At 40.6% G+C, this 16984-nt stretch overlaps 1 protein-coding gene across 1 annotated transcript in view; it reads left to right on the forward strand.

The window, feature by feature from the left end:
- Nucleotides 1–16984, forward strand: part of ADAMTS9 (ADAM metallopeptidase with thrombospondin type 1 motif 9) — a 146410-nt gene that overhangs the window by 119761 nt on the left and 9665 nt on the right. Inside the window, exons 29-34 of the mRNA XM_072421214.1 lie at nt 3825–3998; nt 13398–13565; nt 13713–13907; nt 14654–14786; nt 15732–15826; nt 15936–16030. Coding sequence (XP_072277315.1) covers nt 3825–3998; nt 13398–13565; nt 13713–13907; nt 14654–14786; nt 15732–15826; nt 15936–16030 — 860 coding nt within the window. The remainder of the gene's footprint in view (nt 1–3824; nt 3999–13397; nt 13566–13712; nt 13908–14653; nt 14787–15731; nt 15827–15935; nt 16031–16984) is intronic.

Raw genomic sequence — 16984 nt, forward strand, 5'->3', positions numbered from 1 at the left:
ACTTTGCATAATAATATTTCTGACAATACAAAGCAACAGAATTATTTCTAAAAGGATCTATCTTTGCCTCGGCTGAGATGATGTCATTAGTCTCTCAAGCAGAAGTTAGAATTTCCTCAGCACTCCCAGTGATCAGACTGTAATATTGTAGCATTGTCATTAGGTGAGAGATGGATTTGTGCCAAATGTGTGTGAACACAGCTAAGGACTGCACAGACACCAGTTTTGATTTGATGGTGCCATCTCCAACCTGGCATCTCAGTCCACAAGACCCTAGATGATGCCTAATATAAAGATGGCACTATCCTAAAGCTGGGGGGTGTAGTGTGACCCTTAAGGGGTATATAAACACCTGGAAGTGTTTGGCTTACAAATTACTTAGCATGAAATCTGATGACAGGTCCACTTTAGGAAGGCAGAAGAAATGAGATGCAAGGGCAGGACCACCAGCATGTTGCAGAACCTGTGCAGAACTGACATGGGCCCCCTCTTCCATGCTGAACTGACTTGGTGCCCCATGGGGCCCTCTGTTGGCTGAGGAGGATCCAGGGCCCTCATGCTGTGGCACACTGCACCTCCCTATTTTTGCCCCATAACGATAAACTGTGTTTTTCTTGGCTGTACCAGAATAGGCTCCGGTATTTTGGGGTGGCTCCATCCAAATTCAAAAAAATAATGGCAGAATTTGGTTCTGCTGCTGGGGTAGAACAAAATCTGGGGTTGCGTGTTTGGGAGAAGTGGGAGGTGAGTTTGAGGAGTGGCTTTGAAAGGTACAATTGTTCTTTAAAGCCCAATGTGTGCAAAATCTTCCAATGTGTTATATAAAAAGCCTATACCATAACAGCATGTGATCTCTGTGCAGAGCTCAGACATGCCTCTTGCTTAGTCAAAACTAGAAAAAGCCAAAGCTCATGCTTCTGATTGGAGAGCTCTAGCTCAGACTCAGGATGTGATGTATCAGACCTCTGCGGAGTGACCACTGCCTATAGATCTGCAACCTTATACGTTGGGTAAAAGTATAATAGCTTGATCTATTAAATATCAAAAAGTTACAAGGTCATTGTATAAATCTAGACAAATAAAAACCCTTATACTTTAGTGTATGCTAAACTAAGTCTTACAATTACTCAGCACTGCTGTTGGTACCTCAGAACAAACAATTCTGCATAACACAGAAATGTGTGAATATGCCATTCTGTCCCATGAATAACTTTTACTCATATTATGGAAATGTTAGCTATCGGTACAATGGTAATCATGTTTGATACAATTTTTGTTTATGAAGAAGTTGTGTATTATGGTAAAACATATGATTTGTGTCGGGTGGAATTGCTTTAGCCATCAGCTAGCAGTGCACTAAAAACTAAATCCCGTACCGATGGAAGAAGTGCAAAGTGCTTTATGCAGAATGTGAACTGAATTATGGAATACATTATCGATAATTCTTCTACCTGTAGAGGTCTTTGTCCTTGGAATGAGTGCTAGAGAGTTGTCACCCAAGAAGAACAGTTGTGATTATCTTGGGAAAATATCCAGAGGGTCTACAATGGTGCCTTGACGTCCTTTAGCGCATTGGTCCCCAACCTTTTGGACGTCACGGACCACTAAATTTACAGACTCCTCACTGCGCATGCGCGGGGAGCCACGTGTCACTCAAACTGACATCATGATGTCAGAACCCACCCACTCTACTATCACAGGTCTGAGCCTGCGATGGGAGATTGGGTGTGTTGTATATAAGGACACAACCTGCCCACCGCCCTGAGCCAGCGATGCATATGCAAGACATGTTCCGCGGCTCTGGCCAGTGCGCTCCCCCCCAAGTGGGGTCCTTCTTCTGACCCCCCTTCTCTCCCCTGCCAGTGCCATGGACCAGGTTGGGGACTGCTGCTTTAGGGGAGGATGCAGCAGTGCACCTCTCAATCCTCCTCCCCTTTCCGTAAAACAGCTTGTTCTGGAAATGTTCACAAAATTGTCTCTAAGTGCCAGAAATTTAACTCTGGTCAAATCTAGCCCCTTACATTCATCATGTATCATTTAACAATTGAAATAAAAACAGGTTTTCAATTTTTCAAACTTTTTTTCTTTTTGCATCCTGGTGATTTGCATTTTATTCTTTTAAGCCTTTTTCAGCCACTTCCTATCTATATTCACTTGCCCTTAGCACTAGCCTGAACCTGCTTGCTAGTGACATGTGCAGACTGTGCACATGTGTGTCATCATTGCTGCTTTTGTCCATTAGCATGAGACAGGGTAACACTGCCCAGGCACTTATATATCTCCAATCTAGTATAATGTGCACACCAGGCATACATTGATATAATTCCCCCCCATTCCATAGGCAGTTGCCCCTGCTGCCCACTCAGTTTACACCTCTGAGGCTACCTGGGAGATTCATACTTATTCTATTGGAACTGTGTTGATCATGTGTCTACAGACTTGGTTTAAAATTGTTGCAAGATATTCCTGTAGTGATATTGGGAAGAAAATTTCAAATAAGCTAAGGGAAATGCCTTAATTGCCCAATAGAGTTAATGAACAAGAAAAGTTCCACTTTCCACAATAGGGAAGCCATAGTAAATGTACAGCGCTGCATTATATGTTGGCGCTGTGTATATATGTATATAGTTTATCAATAATAATAATGATAATAGTAGCCAATGAGCCATATGCCTCATTATATCATGTGAACAATTTATAATAATGTTTCCCATTGTGTTGGAAGATGCATCCAATCAAACAAATCATGTATTATCCATGAAAAGGGGACCCACATCATAGTGCATACACCTCACTGTATCATATAAAATAGAAGTAATGGTAACTTCAACAATTCAATGATATAGCATAGAATTATTTCTCATTACCTCCATGCTCAGGGTGTCAGATCTGCATGTATTGAAATATTCTATTGCCTATATTCATACAGTTTACTAAAAGTATATGGTGACAAGGGAAAAAGTGCAGAGAAGGGCGGCTACATTAAGAAGAGGCATCAGAGGATCTCATCTATTAAGAAATAATAACTAAACTGAATATATTCATCATTAGGGTGAAAAAGGAACACCTTGTACAAATACATCTTTACTTCTAGTCAATGAAATAGATTGCTTGGATTCTTGATTTAAGGAGAATCTGGTTGTCTCTTGGACCCAGAAAAGATTTGTTTTTCTATTGTAGCAAATTGGACCATTTTTATTGTGTATTTCTTTAGATTTCATGTTATTGTGTCCTTTATATAAATTTGTCTTTTATAAGCAAGCAATGCAACTGATATAAGCAGTGATGGTGTTCAGTCCATGTAAGGGTTAACAAGCAAATTAAAATATATACATCAATTTATAAAATTCCATCATGTATTGCCAATTAGCAAATCTTCCTTTCCTTATTTAAATCAAAGGAAACCTTGTCTCAAAGGAGCTTACAATCTAGAGCTCCCTTTCGCTTTTGCTGCACATGAGTTTTCATTTGTTAACGCAGCAGGTCGCACGATTTAAGCAGCAGCAGGTGGACCTGTCTCCGCCTGTCCTGATTTGTGTATCTTTGGCCATGGCAAGCATCCTTTGTTTTTAAAAGCCAGGGCTGCGATTAGGCGACTGAACAAATGAAAATCGCCTGCATAACTGAGAGTATAAATTAGGATCCATCATGAGTTAGGCTAGCATTACATGTTTTCATGCATCAGTTGTAACTTTCAGAGAACATTAATGAAACACCTGCCAATAGGTCATTATACACGCTATAACAGATTCCAATTTAAATGCGGCTTATCGCTTTATAACAAAAAGGCAATAATAACTTACAGGCATTCTTCTTGTTCCTAGTGCTCAGTAACATGTGGAAGAGGCGTGCAGCAGAGAGCCGTCCACTGCCAAGTCGGTACTCAGAAACCGTCCAGAGATTCGGAGTGTAATCAGTCTACGAGACCCGTGTCGGAGCAGCCTTGCCAAGCGGCGGATTGTCCAGTTTACACTTGGAAAGCAGAAGACTGGCAAGACGTAAGTAGAAGATCCAGGGGGTGGGCCGCTCCAGCAATATTCAAAACGCACAAGATGCTCATCCTGACGTCGGTTGGGATCACGTTTCTCCTGTGAGGTGTAAGCTGCAGGCTTGAGTGCGTCCGTGCATTTTTGTCCGGTTGCCAAAGTTTACACTCCGCAGGGATCCAGTCTGCTGCTGATACAAATCAGATGACTGATGAAGGCTTTTTTTTTTTTTTTTCTTTTTAAGCCTGGTGTGCCAAAAAAGGACACACCGGTTTTTGAGGGATTTCAAAGCGAATTGAGTGCATTTGTGTTGTAAAGTTTTATAAAACTGAAATATATTTTTTTATTATTTGAAATCCAGATCTAAAGTAGTAAAACAATGGGGCTGCACACTGGGATTTCAGCTTTTGATTGATGCTGGAAATTCAGCCATGTGTCTTCTATCTCTTGGGGTCTCTTGGTGAGGTCTCTGTGCTGGGTTTCCCTGCACATCTGTTATGGGGGTCCCATTCTCCTTGCTTGATTTAAAATATATTATTGAGAATAAAATATGGGGGTCGGAACATACAAAGGTGGGTAGGTACTATGTAACATTATCCGTATGCTAGGCAATATTTGCAATGAAAATGATCAAAAACCAAAAAGGTAAATTTTTTCTTACATACAAATAAATTATAAAATAAGTTAATAGATGGTTCAGAACTCCCAAATATATCAGGGAGGCAGGACACACACTAATGCACACACATGTAATGTTTTGCAATCAAGATAAAGATGATCAAATTGCTTTTATTGATGTATAAGTAGGATTTCCACTAAATATTGATCAGTCAAGGGGGTTGGTCTTCGGTACTTCTCAATTCAGATCAATTATTGGACAGTGGATGGTATATTGAATATGTGTGATCAAAAGCAAAGCAAATTCATTTATTGATCATAATAATAATTGACATCAAGAGAAAATCGCATAATGTATGCCAAGCATTAGGAAGGGGGTCTCCCTGCTGGGGGAGCATCTCAGCATTTATTATTGAAATGTTGCTTTTCATTGGAGATAAAAGTAAAATAATTTAATTAATTAAAATAGATCTAAACCTCAATGGGAAGACAAGCATTTTATATAATGATCAGTTGCTTTGTGTCACCACCACTGCTTGCTGTCTCCACCATGGACACATATGACAGGGTAACAAAGTAGGACCACAGTAGGGGAGACAGTTGTAACCCAAAGTGTCTGAACAAGCTGGGTTTCTGTGTAATATTATTTAAATAGAAGGAACAGATTTGAAATGATTGGCAACAACTTTGGAGCCAGTTTCATGTAACATGAGCATTTTGTTACTGCAATAGGGCAACACAGTATTCATACTGAATGGCACCCTAAAGGAACGTACTTCTGTTTTACCTGCAATGCAGCACCATAATGCCCAGTGTTGTAGTGCGTGCTGCAAATATATTATTAGTTCAGGTCCATTGCGGCACTTTGCTCATGCAATGCATGTTAATGAGCAACATGACATGAGCACATTATTGTATCAGACTGGAAAGGCCCAAGTAAATGGGGTCTAACCATTTGGAACTTATTAGATTTTAATGATTGGATATAGATTTAAACATTTGAAGCACCTGACCTTGCTAACATTTCTTGGGAATTCTATTTGGGAGAATTCCTGTGTTGATGTGGTGTTCCTGATCTTCTTGCTGGACGGTTTTATTATCGTAATATGGAGATGGAACTGGAGGCACTGGGATGCACAAAGTTGGACAGAAACACTCAAATGTTTTCTGCAAGATGTTAACTCTCCTAGAAAAACATGCTTCCCAATCAATGCCATTTATCCATAAGAAGACACATTGGCTTGGATATTGGAACTTCATGCTGCCCTTTTCTGAGATTGTGCACTGTTGTATATTAATGTGACACCCTTAGGTGTACAGATTGGCCAATGTATGCAAAACACCCACAAGAAATGCCATTACAAGTGTATAGATCAATGCTTAGATCAATGTTACTTACTGCAACATTTACATTTAATGTAAATTTTTAGACCTCATTTGATGCTGATTGACCCGTACAGTGTGTATAGCCACAGGCAGCATGGAGAACTCAAATCACCAAATATAAAGATCACTGACTTCTAAACTACTATACATTGGGAACAAGCACTCCCATGTGGCTCACACCTGCTGGCACCTTGCCAGAAGTGCTGTGCTGGTTTATAAAGAACCAACATTTGCTGATTTTGCAGCGGGCAGCAGAGGATGATACTGGACCACTCACTGCCACTCATAAATTTTCTTTGGGCTGACAAAGCCGTTCACGGGTGGGGAAGCAGTAACTTCACCACAACCCCACCGCAGATGGAACATACCCTAAGTCCAAGTAGATGCTGACCCTGGAAGATGCCTCGTCACCCTCAGCTCAGTGGCAGTCATTGTTAAAGGGAGTACTGTGATCTCTGTGAGGACAAATATACATACCTGTAAATGTTACATGTGCACATTACTTTGCATGCACCAAAAGTATCCCTAAAAAGACACCAAAATATTTTCCTGTACAGAAGGAAATTCATACTTACTTCCCATGCTACCGGTGGAGTAATTTGATGCAAAAATACTATTCTGAAAACCCTTCCAAAACCGAACAAAAAGAAACCACAAGCTTCACTTTCCTCCAGGCAACTTCTACCTTTGCCTTGCCCAGATCCTAAATATGAATACTAATGGCTCTTTGGCCATCTCAAGAATAATTCCTATATAAAAAAACAGGGGCATACCTACAAATCATAAGGTTTCTCAGCAAAAGTTTGCTGGGGCCCTCTACCTACGTCCCCACCATGGTCATCATTGCAGCCAAAAGTTAAATAGCAAGTACAGCCATCGTGACAACCCTTATCCCAAAAAAGTGCAGCCATGACACCACAAGAGCAGCCACCATGACACCAAACCATTTTTCCTCTTCAATACCAAGTGAGGCCTTTAGTGAGTGAGTCCTCCCCCACCCATAACAAGTGTGGACACCATGACGCCTTACCTGCTTTAAGTAAAGACCATCCTCACCCCAGAAAATTTCAGCCATGGCATCCCCCAATAACAAGAGCATCCAACATCACACCACACCACTCCCCCCCCCCTCCATCTATAACAAGTACAAACACCATGACACCTTTTCCCACCTTCCTAACAAGTGTCACCTCCGTGACATGATACCCCCTTCCTTTCCAATACTCCACACCCCAAAAATAACACAATGGCTTCCCTATTAGGTACAATCAAATGATTACAATGCATTTCCAGTGTGTGTAACAGCTGCTAGGAAGTCCTTGTGTACAGTGTAGGAGCCGGGGGAGATCCGCTCAATATCACGACATGTTCATCCATCAGTCACATCCATCACAGCTGCAGGTGCTCACACAGCCTGGTGATTCACTTATCTGTCAGAGCTGAAATGAAAGATTTGCCTGTTGATCTGAGACTATCATCCCTATCCTTTCTTCACTACTTAGCAAGTCATTGACCTGGAACGAGCTTCTAAATAGACTTGTTCTGGGTCAGTCACTCACCAAGTAATCATGGAAAACTAAAATCTTGCTGTATGTAACTTCAAAAACAAATCAGTGATAGTGGCCCTCAGATTTCTCTGCAGATCAGTTACTTTTAAAGTATAGATTTCAGATTTGTGCCCAGTAGTCCCCCAACGTCGTTCATCAATCCACCCTAGAGGATTGATGATTGACCGATTAAGAATGGAGGAGAGCACAGTGGGGTGCTGCTCACTCATCCTCCCCCTCCCATCTCTGCCTTGCACTACCACAATTCTATGATGTAAAATAGCTTTGAACTCTGAAATAATCTTTTACTTCCTGTTCCGTCTATTAGACAGGACATGGAAGGACATTTCACATAACAGTGGTTTTTATTATCCCCTTACTAATCTAAAATGAAAAAAGTTATGGCTTTAGATAAGCTTTAAGTTTCTTTCCAAAAAGCTAAAGTTACTGTTTAATACTGTAAATCCCAAAACGTGTGCATGTGTGACATTTCCCAGATGTCAGCACATGTTGGATGTTACAGGAAAACTCCACTTTTATTGGTATTTTCCAGAACCTACTCCTGTACTTGGTAACATTCTAGTCATTTGTGAAGATCCTTTTATGGAGCGGGGTTGATTTACTAAAAGAATATCGGCTGTTCACATAGCAAAGTGAATTATCCTCCTGCAAGGAATCATTCACTGAGCTTGGTAAATTAGGAGAAGGACAGATTTCCTTGCACATGATGAGTCTTCTTTGCAAAGTGAACTATCACCGCATTCACCAAGATAAGTGAAAGTTCCTTTGGATGGGATAATTCACCTTGGAATATGAGCAGCCTAGATTCCTTTAGTAAATCACCCCATGTGGATTACAGACGAGCTAGGGTCAGGTCTATGTATTGTTCTATATGTGTAGCAGTCAGGGCAATGCAATGTACAAGGTGCGGCTGTGCCCATGTATCATAGGGCTCCTTACATTGCTGGTCATCGGGGAAAGTGGGGATGATACCCCGTTGTCAGTTGTAGGGAACAAAAGGCTGTGATCAGCGGGGAAAAGTGCCATGACGGGAGTTCCTTGGAAAAAAAGTGCAATGGCGTCAGTGGACATAAATGATGCACCAGTGAGAGCCTGATGGGGGCACTGAGGCTACCTGGGGGTAAGGGCACAATATTGATGTTTGGAGAATTGAGGGCTTTGGTGTTCAGCAGGGGGTCATTAGTGCGGAGCAAACAGTGAGAGTAACAACAGTGCATGGGGGGGTTGATGGAGACTGACAAACGTAAGTGCCTGGTTATAGAGCCAGTGGGAGATAGGGACACAATTGTGCCCAGTTTGGGTTGAAAAGGAACAGTAATGACCACTGGAGGGTTGGGGAGAGCAATAGCGTCCTCAGAGGGTTGGGAAGTTCCCTTGCTTAACAAGAAAGGGTAACCGTAATACCCAGAGGAAGGTGGGGGAACAACAGTGCCCAGCAAGGAGTTGGGAAGAACTAAAATGCCCAGCAGGGGATAGAGGAGAGCAATAATACCCAGAGAATAGAGGGAAACAATAGCTACATTGATGTCAATAGAAAACACCTTGCACAGAAGTCTGTGTCCTGTGCTACTGCTTTCCCTCTTTCTTCCTGATGGGCAGGGGCAAATCAGCAGTGTGTAGGCCATTTCTGTTCTGTTATCCAATTCTTTGAAACATTGTTGAAAAATTGGATTCCCAACCCTGCAATCCAAAAAAAGTCCCATATGACTTGATCCTGGATCTCTTACTTAGTTACCGGCAGTAATAGGAAAATCATTGGACCGATGAGCTCAAATCATCTGTCCTTCTGCTCTCTCTTCCTATCAGCATGCTCATAGTGAGCACATGTATATTGCAACACACTGATTGGCTCTTTGTGCTGCTCCTCTCTCTGCCAGTCCTAGCTCTGTTGTACGAAGTACTCCTTGCGTCAAAAATACATTTATTGGAATACAAAGCTGAACTGAATTAGGTCTTTTATATCCTGCAATTAGGCTGTTGTGTACATGGACTTTTATCAGAATGGAACCTCTTGATTGCTGTTAAGCCAACGGCCCAGGAGAAGTGCACTAATTCCAGTGTCCCCTCTCTCCTCAGCTCTCCTGAACGGCTTTCTGAGTGGGCATTGGAATTAAGCTGATCCTGAGCCTGCACTTAAACTTTGTAGGGCACCCTGGTGAGTATGGGGGTTGTGTGAGCTTGTAGTTAGAAAAGAAATTAAATCTTACACAGCTGTACATTGCTTTTCTTTTTACAAATACAGAATGTACTACATTTGTTTGATGGGCCTTCCAAATGAAAAGCCTAAAATCTGACTATAAATAGCACAGAAGTGCAGAACTTTTTTTTAGCATCCCCATGGGGCCCCTGGGAGTCTGGGACCTTAGGCCTGATTGATGTTTTTTTTTTTTTTTAACCAGAATAAAAATCACTGGTCTTATGGAAAACATATCTATTCCTGTAATGCTCTGCATTCTGTATACCTGGGATTTAGGCATTTTTATGGGTATAGGATTTTTCCTATACTTTCTCTCTTGGAGACCATAAGCATTCACTTAACTGTTCAGGGAATATATGGAGATGGAGAGTTGTCTGTCACCAAAGGCTTTTTTTTCCTTTAGCTGCAATTTAGCTGCCTGTCATTAAATCCAGCTTGCATTGATGATATATGAGGTTTCAGAAAGCTTAGGGATCCCAAAGGATCTGTTCTGGTCCTTTGCTTTGCCTTTAGCAATCAGAAGAATGAGCTTGCCATCTAGTGGCCAAATATGTGTACTACGTGGAATATTACAAGAAAGGTGGAGACTGTTCATAAAACAGAAAACCGGTGCAGCCTTTATTTACTAAATTATTTGTGCAGCATATGTATATTCATGCAAATTTTAAATCTTGCATTGTGAAATCCAAGTCACAGTAAAAAATCATATATCACTATACTGGGAGAAATAAGTTGTTAAAAAACAAAATTAAGAAAATGCTTTTATTCTTTTTTTAATGTTCGCCTATTGGCTATATTACTTTCTGAGTCTATGATATTAAATTATATAGATTGGGTAAGTCAAAAGTCCTAATCTGTCCTCTTTTTCTGGGTCAGTATTGGAGGAGGAGATTCAGTATGGCAGACAGATGACTATTATATCAGAAAGAGAGATCAGCAATGTTACAATCACAATCCCCAATTGGTTGCTCACATTCAAAGTTTCCAGGTTACAAAGCACTGATTTTAGGTATTCTAGATATGACATGGCACACTTTTATAAAATTGGTTTAGGGGGCCTTAGCTTAAAATATTGCTTTGAAAAAATCAAATCAAGCACGGCCGGCAGGTTCAAATTAATGACCCCAAAATTGATTACAGAGTTATTGAAGTATAAGATGTTTGTGTCTTTTCAGGGATATTTTCCTTCACTTCCAGATCCAGCAACAGGAAATCTCAATATGCCCCTCCTAGCCATAGCCAATGGAACAATGGCCCCATTGGAACATTTCCCCTTAATTCTTGTTTAGTGTAAAAATGTTGGATTTCTTATCATGATTTCTTGGTGACAATAGTTAGTAAAACATATATAAAAGATTATTCTTTGTAGCTGAAAAAGCAAAAAAAAAAAAAACATGTGAACTGCATATTGGTACGATTTAAAATGGGGTCCTGGGCAAATATGAAGATGCACAATATTCCAACTGCCTAAATCTCCTGCTATTTTGTAAGCTGGGAAAAGTGGGGGCCCAGTGCAGTTGCACAGTTTGCCCCCCTCTTCCCTAACCTTGCATGCTTCTTTGTTACAATGAATCAGGACAAAGCCAGTCTAATGGGGTGGCCACGTGGGGCAATGCATTGGGTACCCCCTATATCTCCTTCAAATAGTATTTCACATCCAAAAAAGAGTACCCATTTTTTTAAAAAAGCAATTTTGTTAAGTTTTTCAAGCAAGCCAAGGTACAAGGAAAATGGATCCATCACACAGTTTTAGGAATGTAGATCAGATTATCCGGCACCAAAAGATTGTTTTGGAAAAAAAAATTTTTTACACATTAACTAATATGGCCTTTTTTTTGTCTAACTCCTATCTACAATGGTACCAACGTAACAGGTACACTTTAATACTTTAGCTTTATGCCCTGCAATTGCCCTAGAATAGAATGTTCTGCTCTTAATTGAAAGCAACAGGAGGAAATATATAACCTGTCTATGAAATTTTGGAAGGTAAGAAATTTCCGTTATATAATAAGGTCTAAGCATTGATAATGGCTCTGTAAAGCAGTTATATCCACTTTACAGCCGCACATATGAAATTCATTGTGACTAATGCAGTTAATCTCAATCCGTTACGCCTGTTAGGCTGTGCCTGAAAAGAGCAACACTGACACATAGTGGCCACCTTTGTATCTGCAGGTAGGAGCATTCCGCTACATTCTCTTGTCACCGTCAGACATTATTTCCAGACTAAAAAAGAACAATGTTCTGACGGCAGAAAATCTGTTACCTATAGTATGGCTTGTTATGTCTTCTTTAACCTGCTGTAGAAAACAGTACAGGTAGTCCCTGTTTACATACAAGATAGGGACTGTAGGTTTGTTCTTAAGTTGAATTTGTATGTAAGTCGGAACAGGTACATAATTTTAATAAATGTAATTAGGACAGATGTTTGTCTCAACCTATTATTAGGCATCATGGTGTCAGTATAAATCCTCACTGTGAGTTAATCACAAACAAAGCAAAAAAAAATCTTTATGGAGCGTAGACATTCATTAACTTCCAGAGCAAGCTGTGCTTTAATATGCAAAAAGAAATAACTGCAGAGTTTGTCTTGGTCATTAAAAAAAAACAAAAGTTTGCTTCTGCAAGTCATGCAAACTGCCCAAGAGTAAGTAGGGAAGCCCCGTTCATATCCAGGAGTCTTCCATATGTCAGATGTCCTTAACTCAGGGACTGCCTGTATCTGGTATCTGATTGGCTGCTATAGACAAGATTATAGATCAGTGTTTCTCAATCAGAGTTCCATGGAACCCTAAGGTTGCTCAAAAGTTTAAAAGGTTCCTTAAGCAATGAGCAATTTGTGGTTCTCAGGTGATTCTCATTCCTTCCACTGGTCAGGTATATAAGAGGCATTTTTCCTACTAACGATCATACCTATGTATTGCAAGCTGTGAATATAGTCATTGTAGCAGGGGCTCCCCAAAACCTGAAAGTTATTTCAAGGGGTTCCCCCATATTTAAGTTAGTGAAACACTGCACTCTGTCTTAGACCTTTGGCATTGATGTTTATTATTGTGCTACACCATGGTGGTGAACCAGGGACTGTCTGAAGTCTAAGGTTGCCTGTGGATAGACAAAGATTTCCCTGGGAACAGTCAGCGCCATCAAATGGGGATTGAAATGAGAACATTTATGCATACCTGGACTGTTGGGGGATCTTACGTTGTCATAAGAGTCAACACTTCCAGGTAGTATCTACCCCTCCCCGAAAAGTTCCATTAGATTATCCCCAAGATGGGTACATTTTATGGCTAAAGAATCAGAATAGATAGGGATTCTGCCAGACTGGAACATTTTTGAGGCCAATATAGATAGCTGTAGGTTCATGAACTTTATGCAGTAGTTTTTTTATTTGCTTTCCCCTCTTTATTGTCAAGATCAAACTCCTTATAGAGCACAGGGATGATGGTGATTGGCTGGTGTGAAGCAATACAATCAGTTCTTACACATATACCTATAGAAATATAATCTTATAGCCTATCTTCACTGGAGGACTTGAACATGCTGGCCATGCTTGTGGCCCTAAAATAGTAAGAAAAGAGTGTTTAGGCTTTATCAGTCATTAAATCCAGTATGGTTCACCAGGGTGCCTTCTACTTACAGTGCAGCAAGACTTGTGATGAAGGATTCCGCTACCGCAAGGTCTACTGCATCAATGAACAGAAAAAGGAAGTTCCACCATTACACTGTGAGGACAAGCGGCCATCCGATGTGGAGGTTTGCAATGTACAGTCCTGTGAATACATCTGGATTACTGGAGAGTGGTCTGAGGTAGGAAAAACAAAGCAAAGCATGACAGTTCATGCATAAAACTTGTTGAATAAACTGCCAATGCACCAAAATGCATAAAATATCAAACATGAACCATTTTGAATTGTATATTATGCTTATGGATGACTAATGTGTTATATTTTTCAGTGCTCAGTGACATGCGGGGTGGGCTATCGGCAAAGGCTGGTGTCGTGCAGTGAAGTTTATTCGGGAAAGGACCATTATGAATATGGCTACCAAAGTTCGGCCAACTGCCCGGGAACCCAACCACCCAATGTACAAAGTTGCTTTCTGGGTGAATGCCCTGTGCAAACTTCATGGAGAGTTGGCAACTGGGGGAAGGTAGGTATCATAGGCATCATAGATGGAGAGTTCAAGGGCACATACATCAGTTGACCTATCAATGTGCATTATATTTGGACATCTTTGGAAAGACCAGCAAGACTAACATGACAACATGGGGAGGCAACCAGAGTTACTACCAGTTGGCATAGTACAGTGAGATATATTGAGGCATAGTTAGGGGACCATGGGGTTTTGTGCTCAAAAATACACAGTGCAACCAAAATGATGTTTCCATTGAAGGGTCCCATGAACGTTATGGCATACTGTGCAAAGACATTTTTGATAATGGGATGCTTTCAACCTTGTGGCAATAGTATGAGGAAAGCCCTTTGTTGTTCCAAAATGCCTGTGCCCCTGTGCTTAAAGCCAACTCCGTTGATGGGTTTAATGATTTTGGTGTGGAGGAACTTGAGATTCCTGACTTCAACCCTACTGAATGCCTTTGGGATGAATTGGATTGTCTGATTGTGAGTCAGGTCTTCTCATCCAGCTTTACTATAGAACCCTACACAGGATAGGAAACAAAGTACTACAGACATACTCCAAAATCTTGTGCAAAACCTTCCCAGAATTGTATTGTTATAGTTGCAGAGGGTGATGTGCATTAAAGTTGCAAAGGTTTTGGGATGGGATGTCTAAGAACTCATATAGGTGTGAATATTAGGTACCCAAAAACATGATATAGATTGTAGCAGGATTATCTAACTGGCAGTAACAAAGACTGGTGCTGTTTGTATTTGCAGTGTTCTGTTACCTGTGGAACTGGTGTCATGCAGCGTTCTGTGCAATGTCTAACCAATGATGACGTCCCGAGCAGTATGTGCTCCATGGATTCAAAACCGGAAGAGAAGAGGCCATGCTACAATACTCATGACTGTACGTAGGTTCCAATCTAAGAGTAGCCAAAACAAATAATGATATTGCTTTATATTTCTCAGCTTTTTAATGACCAATTGTTCTGCTTTAAAGGCACCAACATATTACGCAGCACTTTACAAAGTCCATAGTCCTATCACTTGCTGTCCCTTAAAGGAGCTCACAATCCAATGTCCCTGCCTCAGTCATATGTTTTATAACAGTCTAAGATCAATTTGGGCGAAAGCCAATTAACCTAATTGCATGTTTTTCAAATGTGGGAGGAAACCCACACAAACACTGGGAGAATCTGCAAACTCCATGCAGATTGTGTCCTGGCTGAGATTGGAACCTGGGACCTAGCGCTAACTTCTGATCCACCATGCTTTGATTTATATCTCTGAAGTGGGATTGTCTAATGCTCTCCTGCCACTGATAGTCTCACATGATTTGAACTAATGACCTGCTAATTGTTCTCCTTGCTGGAGCACAAGCTGTACCTGAGGACCTGTAGTGCCAGGATCTCTATGCTTCTGAATAATTAATTCTGTTGTTCTGTGCTGTCTGCATCTTTCTTGCTGCTTTTTGATTATTCTTCCACCAATCAATACCAGCTCTTGGATGACACAGGTCAGCAACCATTGCAGCCTCTCACATTTGAATTTCTACAATGTTACTGGATGAAAGGAGACTGAGGAAATGATTGCACCTGCATGCAGTTGGAGGCACCATCTCAACCTAGGCAAAGTCACTAGGCAGGAGCTTCAGGACTGCTTTAATGACAAGTGGTGGAGCTTTTGGGAAAAATCATACCACTTCTGTGTATTATAACTCATCATAGTTATTGCAGTAAAAATTTACCAAACGGCCCCCTATGGTAACCCATTGATCATTCATTCAGACCGTTCATTATCATATAATACAAATGATTACAGATGTAATTTTTTTTTTACTTTTATGTTTTAGGTGATTTACCGCACAGCTGTCAAGATGTTAAAAGACGCAGAGGTGTTAGTGAAGATGGCGAGCATTACATTATGGTGGAGGAGAAAATAATAAAGGTACGGCTTCATCCTCGGCTCAGTATGCTTCATGACGTTCTGTGTGTTCTATTATTTATAGATGGCTGCAGGTGCTCTCTCACACCAATAACAATTGCTTTTCTCTCAGGTTTATTGTTCTGGGATGCAGTCAGACAATCCGAAAGAGTACGTGACGCTTGTGAGTGATGAGGTAGAAAATTTCTCCGAGGTATTTGGCTACAGGTATGAGCAAAGGGTGAACTGTGTGTATTTATACACTGAAAGGTTTTGTTAGCACTTTATTTATTTATGTTTGTTTTTTGCGTAATAGTGTGGAAATGTACCATTACTAAGCATTTCTCTTGTATTAAAAGAGGAATAGACTGTAGAGATATAATCCTGTCCTTGTACAAAGCATTGGTCAGACCACATCTGGAATATGCAGTCCAGTTTTGGGCACCAGTTCACAAAAAGGACATTGTGGAAGAGATTAGCTGAAATGAATCTATTCTCCCTTGAGAAGAGACGTATAAGGGGGGATATGATCACCCTGTATAAATATATAAACGGTCCATATAGAGAATTCTCTTACCAAATATTCACTTTGAGATCATTACAAAACAGAAGAGGGCGCTCTTTGCGTCTGGAGGAAAAGAAGTTTAAGCTGGGGATAAGGAAGGGATTCTTCACTGTAAGGGCTGTGAAAATGTGGAATCGGCTCCCTCAGGAAGTAGTTTCAGCAACTACTATAGATTGCTTAAAGAAAAAGCTGGATGATTTCTAGAAGCACAGAATATAACTGGGTATTAAGGGGTATTAAGTAAAAATAACAGAGGCTGCTGATCCAGGGAACATCCGATTGCCTCATGAAATCAGGAAGGAATTTTCTCCCTCTGTTGAAGCAAATTGTACCAGGGTTTTTTTGCCTTCCTCTGGATTAACTATGTCCATAGGGTTTTATACCTGGAATATGTTTATTTCCCTAGTGGTTGAACTTTGTAACTATAACTATGTAACTATATATTTATATGTAAATGTAACTTTAAAGCATATTTAAAACCAAGAAAAAATGTTATATATACGTCTGCCTACTAGTTTATGGATGTGGTGGCTTTTGTTTTCACCTAATTTTTGTCTAATGATCCTGCCAGGAACATTTCTCCCCTACTTCTCTCTTAGGGTATGAACATATAGGCT

Source organism: Pyxicephalus adspersus, chromosome 8, assembly GCF_032062135.1.
Source record: "Pyxicephalus adspersus chromosome 8, UCB_Pads_2.0, whole genome shotgun sequence".
NCBI classification, from domain to species: Eukaryota; Metazoa; Chordata; class Amphibia; order Anura; family Pyxicephalidae; genus Pyxicephalus; species Pyxicephalus adspersus.